Here is a 6,416-nt window from a genome sequence, read left to right as displayed (position 1 = left end):
GAGACATATATATATATATATATATATATATATATATATATATATATATAACACTAAGGAATAATCTTAATGAATTCATCATTATTTTCATTGTGAATCGTAGTGTATTTGTTAATCGATATATTAATGTTAGTACCAATTAAAATAATAGTATATTTTTAAAATTATATTAATATTTAAATGATTTATATTTATATATATTTATATAAAAATAAAAATTAATTACTTAATAACTTAATTAACTTAATAATAGGTCTATAATAAAATATTAATGATACTATTAATATTAATTATTATTATTATTATTATTATTATTGTTATTATTATTATTATTATTATTATTATTATTGTTGTTGTCGTTGTTGTTGTTATTGTTATTATTATTTTTTTTTTACCATTATTCTCTGTGTTTAAAAATACACTTCACTTATAAATAGATATTTTATACTGTTTTGTATGTTTATCACACATTTTTTAGCCATTTTACGACCCAAATAAATTTGACCTTAAATTACTGTAAATGAAAATGAATACATATTTTAAGGCATTAGAGTATGGAATGGAATAATGAATAAGATCATAAAGTAATAGGCACACTAATTAATGTACAAAATGCACCGCCATTTTATTTTATTTTCACAGATGCTAACTCTACAAAAAGCAGAAAGAATAAAAAGTTATCAAAATCATCTCAGAATAAATTTAAATTGAAGAGCACCTCCTCAAACAAACCCTCCAAAAATGACACAGTACAAGGAGCTAACAAACCACTTGGCCGAGTAGAGGGCAGCTCTAGGGACTTAACTCCTAAAGATAATAACATAAAAGATATTATTAGCCAATATCCACAACGTAATACACTCACTCCTAATAAGGCAAGAGAAAACACCTCACTCATCACCTCAGATACCACTCCAGTAGAGGATGTTAGAATTGAGGCCATCGAAGTTGAAAATCAAATTAATGAATTACGAATCAAAGAATTTGCATCAACCATTGTCAGGAAGGTATTGGCAGACAGTCAACAATACCTGCTTGACAGTAATGAAGAAACACCAATCAGCGACACCACAACAGGCAAGACATTTCTTTCTTGAATTAACTCTTTTACCTTGAGATTTTAATATTAAATTCAATTTTCAAAAATAACATTTCTTTTGGAGTAGCTTTTAACAATAATTGTGTCAACAATCAGTGATTTTTTTTGAAAAACCCAAATACTACTTACTTTTTATGGTCATAACTAAATAATGATGATGATGATGATGATAATTGTATAAAGGCCTAGTACTTAAAATGACAATATTGATAAAATGATTATAATCCTACATTAGATTTTGTCCACAATAAAGCAACTGAGGCCATCATCACTCCAATTGAAGCCCAACAACACTCCTCATCACTCAACACCACTGACGTCCCACCAGTAGATGATGTCAGAATCGAGGCCATCGAAGACGGATGTCCACCAAGTGATGAACTTATCGAAGAAATGGCATCCGCCTTTGTTGGGGACATCGTGTCAAAGGCGTTGGCACAGACTCAACAAGAACTGGTTGTGGATGATCAAGAAATACCAATCAGCGATATTACAAAAGGTAAGAAATTGATCATTATAGAGGATGATAACATACAATAATATTTATAAATTAAAATCATATTAATAAAATAATTTTAATCCTACCAGATATTATCCACAATGAAGCCATTATCACTCCAGTTGAAGCCCTACAAAACTCCTCATCAGTCAATACCACAGCCATCCAACCAGTAGATGATGTCAAGATGGAGGCCATCGAAGTCGGAAGTCCAAGTGATGGACTTCTCGAAGAAATGGCATCCGCCTTTGTTAAGGACATCTTGTCAAAGGCGTTGGCACAAACTCAACAAGAGCTGCTGGTGGCTGATCAAGCACCACCAATCTGCGACACCACAATAGGTAAGAGATCTATCATTATAATAGATGATCATGATAATGATAATGTACAATAATATTATATTAATTTAAAATGATGATAATAATAAAATAATTATAATCCTACCAGATATTAGCCAAAAATCAGTCACCGAAGCCATTATCACTCCAGTTGAGGACCAACAAGTCTCCTCACCAGTCAATACCACAGTCATCCAACCAGTAGATGATGTCAAAACAGAGGCCATCGAAGCCGGAATTCCAAGTGATGGACTTCTCGAAGAAATGGCGTCCGCCTTTGTTGAGGACATCTTGTCCAACGCGTTGGCACAAACTCAACAAGAGCTGCTGGTGGCTGATCAAGCAAAACCAATCAGCGACACCACAATAGGTAGAGATCTATCATTATAATAGATGATCATGATGATGATAATGTACAATAATATTATATATAATTTCAAATGATGATAATAATAATAATGTTGTGTCTTCTTAATAATGTGACCATTATAAGTATAATAATAATAATAATAATAATAATAATAATAATAATAATAATAATAATAATAATAATAATAATAATAATAATAATAATAATAATAACAATAATAATAATAATAATAATAAAATAATTATAATCCTACCAGATATTATCCAAAAATCAGCCACGGAAGCCATTATCACTCCAGTTGAAGACCAACTAGTCTCCTCATCAGTCAATACCACAGTCATCCAACCAGTAGATGATGTCAAAACGGAGGCCATCGAAGACGGAATTCCAAGTGATGAACTTCTCGAAGAAATGGCATCCGCCTTTATTGAGGATATCTTGTCAAACGCGTTGGCACAAACTCAACACGAGCTGCTGGTGGCTGATCAAGCAACACCAATCAGCGACACCACAATAGGTAGAGATCTATCATTATAATAGATGATCATGATGATAATAATATACAATAATATTATATTAATTTAAAATGATGATGATGATGATAATAATAATAATAATAATAATAATAATAATAATAATAATAATAATAATAATAATAATAATAATAATAATAACAAAGTATAAACCTACCAGATATTATTTACAATGAAGCCACCGAAGCCATTATTACGTACAACAATAATTATTTATAAATTAAAATCATATTAATAAAATAATTTTAATCCTACCAGATACTATCCACAATGAAGCCATTATCACTTCAGTTGAGGCCACACATGACTTTTCATCAGTCAACACCACAGCCATCCAACCAGTAGATGATGTCAAATTAGAAGCCATCGAAGCAGAAAATCCAAGTGATGAACTTCTCGAAGAAATGGCATCCGCTTTTGTTATGGACATCTTGTCAAAGGCGTTGGCACAGACTCAACAAGGCCTACTTTTGTGTAATCAAGAAACAGCAATCAACGATAGCACAATAGGTAAGATATTTATCATTGTAATAGATGATGATGATAATGTACAATAATATTTATATAATTAAAATGATGATAATAATAATAATAATAATAATAATAATAATAATAATAATAATAATAATAATAATAATAATAATAAATTATAAACCTACCAGATAATATCCACAATGAAGCCACAGAAGACTCTATCACTTCAGTTGAGGCCCCACAAGACTCTTCATCAGTCAACACCACAACCATCCAACCAGTAGATGATGTCAAATTAGAGGCCATCGAAGCAGAAAATCCAAGTGATGAACTTCTCGAAGAAATGGCATCCGCTTTTGTTAAGGACATCTTGTCAAAGGCGTTGGCACAGGCTCAACAAGGCCTACTTTTGGGTAATCAAGAAACAGCAATCAGCGATAGCACAATAGGTAAGATATTTATCATTATAATAGATGATGATGATAATGTACAATAATATTTATATAATTAAAATGATGATGATGATAATAATAATAATAATAATATATTATTATAATAGATGATGATGATGATAATGTACAATATTTAAAATTTAAAATGTTAATAATAATAATAATAATAATAATAATAATATTTATAATCCTACCAAATATTTTCCACAATGAACCTGCCGAAGCCATTATCACTCCATTCAAGGACCAACAAGTCTCCTCATCAGTTAACACCACAGTCATCCAACCAGTAGATGATACCAAAATGGAGGCCATCGAAGCAGAAAATCCAAGTGATGAACTTCTCGAAGAAATGGCATCCGCTTTTGTTAAGGACATCTTGTCAAAGGCGTTGGCACAGGCTCAACAAGGCCTACTTTTGGGTAATCAAGAAACAGAAATCAGCGATAGCACAATAGGTAAGATATTTATCATTATAATAGATGATGATGATAATGTACAATAATATTTATATAATTAAAATGATGATGATGATAATAATAATAATAATAATAATAATAATAATTAATAATAATAATAAATTATAAACCTACCAGATAATATCCACATTGAAGCCACCGAAGCCTTTATCACTTCAGTTGAGGCCCCACAAGACTCTTACACCACAGCCATCCAACCAGTAGATGATGTCAAATTAGAGGCTATCGAAGCAGAAAATCCAAGTGATGAACTTCTCGAAGAAATGGCATCCGCTTTCGTTGAAGACATCTTGGAAAACGCGTTGGCACAGACTCAACAAGAGCTTCATGTTGGTGATCAAGAAACACTAGTCAGCGACACCACAATCGGTAGAGATCTGTCATTATAATAGATGATAATAATTTACAATAATATTTATAATTTAAGGTGATAATAATAATTGAAAATAATTATAATCCTACCAGATATTATCTACAATGATGCCACCGAAGCCATTACCACTCCAGCAGAGGCCCAACAAATCTCCTCAACAGTCAACACCACAGATGTCCCACCAGAAGATGTCAACAATGAGGCCATTGCAGAAGGAAGTCTAAGTGACGAACTTATCGAAAAAATGGCATCTGCCTTTGTTAAAGACATCTTGGCCAAGGCGTTGGCACAGACTCAGCTAGAGCTGCTTGATTGTGATCAAGAAACACCAATCAGCGACAAAACAATAGGTATGAGATCTATCATTTTAATAGATGATGATAATGTACAATAATTTTTATAATTCAAAATGATAATAATACAATAATTATAATCCTACCAGATATTGTCCACAATGAAGACACCGAAGCCATACTTGAGGCACCAAAAGACTCCAAATCAGTCAACACCACAGTCATCCAACTAGTGGATGATGTCAAAATGGAGGCCATCGACGACAAAAGTCCAAGTGATGAACTTATCAAAGAAATGGCATCCGCCTTCGTTGAGGACATCCTGTCAAAGGCGTTGGCACAGACTCAACAAGAGCTGCTTGTGGATGATCAAGAAATACCAATCAGAGATAGCACAATAGGCAAGAAAAAATCTATCATTTTAATAAATTATGATAACGTACAATAACATTTTATACGAAAATTAAATAATATTAAAATAATTATAATCCTGCCAGATATAACCCAGAATGAATCCACTGAAGACAGTATCACTCTAGTGCTGGCCCAGCAAAACTCCTCATCAGTCAACACCACAGTCCAACCAGTAGATGAGATCAAAATCGAGGCCATCGAAGTCGGAAGCCTAACTGATGATGAACTAATCAAAAAATTAGCATCCACCCTGGTCAACCACACTTTGTCCAAAGCGTTGGCGGAGATTCATCCAGACCTGTTTGTTGGTAATCACGAAACACCAATAAGAAACATCGCAACAGGCAAGACATCTTCATATATTTTTAAAAGTCTTCATTGATATTTTTAATTATATAAAGAAACAATACTTTAACATATGTTTCAAAACTCATCATACATTTTAATCAAATTTTGCTATTAATTGTCATGTATAAAAATGTTGTCGCATTGTTTTTTATTTTAAATACAATTAAGTTAAAATCAAACGATATAAATAATTATAATGATGATATTCAAACAAAAATAATAACAAAACCTGAAGATAACAAATGCAATGGCAATTATACTATTATTATTATTTTTTGTTTAAGCAAGTATTTTACTTTATGTATTTTTCTTATAGTTTGCGACTTTGACAAGCCTTCAACCTCAAAGAAATTTGCAGTTAGGGAGTCTAATGATCAGGATCGAGAAGATGGACAGGAAGTAGTTGTCGCAGACGTGGCATACGTCACCGATAATGATCAGTTAGAACCCAAGGTGAAGCCAGGCAGTGATCCGAAACAACAAAAAACATCTAAAGGTACAGCATGTGTAGTTGCTCTTCCATTTCAGTTGTGTGTCCAACTCTAGCAAAATTAATCAGCATATTCATATAATCTTTGTATTAAGTCTAATGATTAGAACATAAAATTAATTGAATAATAAATAAATGAAGATAAATTTATTCAATATATGCCTATTTTTATATACATATATATATATATACTGTCTCTTATACACATCTAGATGTGTATAAGAGACAGGTCTTGCCTCTTGCGATGTTTCTTG

The 6,416-nt window shown here is 31.8% G+C and overlaps 1 protein-coding gene and 1 long non-coding RNA gene across 2 annotated transcripts in view; both read left to right on the top strand.

Moving 5' to 3' along the window:
- The first annotated feature begins 624 nt into the window (after positions 1-624).
- On the top strand, positions 625-5,637 carry LOC117114600. Its single transcript, XM_033258287.1, has 10 exons — positions 625-1,598; positions 1,688-1,939; positions 2,046-2,306; positions 2,581-2,823; positions 3,098-3,349; positions 3,502-3,762; positions 3,990-4,223; positions 4,380-4,613; positions 4,710-4,967; positions 5,060-5,637. Exons 1-10 carry the CDS (start codon positions 1,493-1,495, stop codon positions 5,356-5,358), a joined length of 2,400 nt encoding a protein of 799 aa, XP_033114178.1. The 5' UTR covers positions 625-1,492; the 3' UTR covers positions 5,359-5,637.
- Positions 5,638-5,966: 329 nt separating this feature from the next.
- Positions 5,967-6,416, top strand: part of LOC117114580 — a 1,972-nt gene continuing 1,522 nt past the window's right edge. Inside the window, exon 1 of the long non-coding RNA XR_004446394.1 lies at positions 5,967-6,168. This is a non-coding gene — a long non-coding RNA (uncharacterized LOC117114580). The remainder of the gene's footprint in view (positions 6,169-6,416) is intronic.

The sequence above is a fragment of the Anneissia japonica genome, unplaced genomic scaffold, assembly GCF_011630105.1.
Source record: "Anneissia japonica isolate Jap-2015-1 unplaced genomic scaffold, ASM1163010v1 scaffold287836_len1076198_cov165, whole genome shotgun sequence".
Classification (NCBI taxonomy): domain Eukaryota; kingdom Metazoa; phylum Echinodermata; class Crinoidea; order Comatulida; family Comatulidae; genus Anneissia; species Anneissia japonica.
This window is presented reverse-complemented; position numbering and strand designations above follow the sequence as displayed.

Bases quoted from the DNA above. Each gene is read 5' to 3' on its own strand.
- LOC117114600 (XM_033258287.1), top strand. From the start codon at position 1,493: ATGGCATCCGCCTTTGTTGGGGACATCGTGTCAAAGGCGTTGGCACAG. The intron at 1,940-2,045 runs GTAAGAGATCTA...TAATCCTACCAG, and splicing joins AATCTGCGACACCACAATAG to ATATTAGCCAAAAATCAGTC. The intron at 4,224-4,379 runs GTAAGATATTTA...TCCACATTGAAG, and splicing joins AATCAGCGATAGCACAATAG to CCACCGAAGCCTTTATCACT.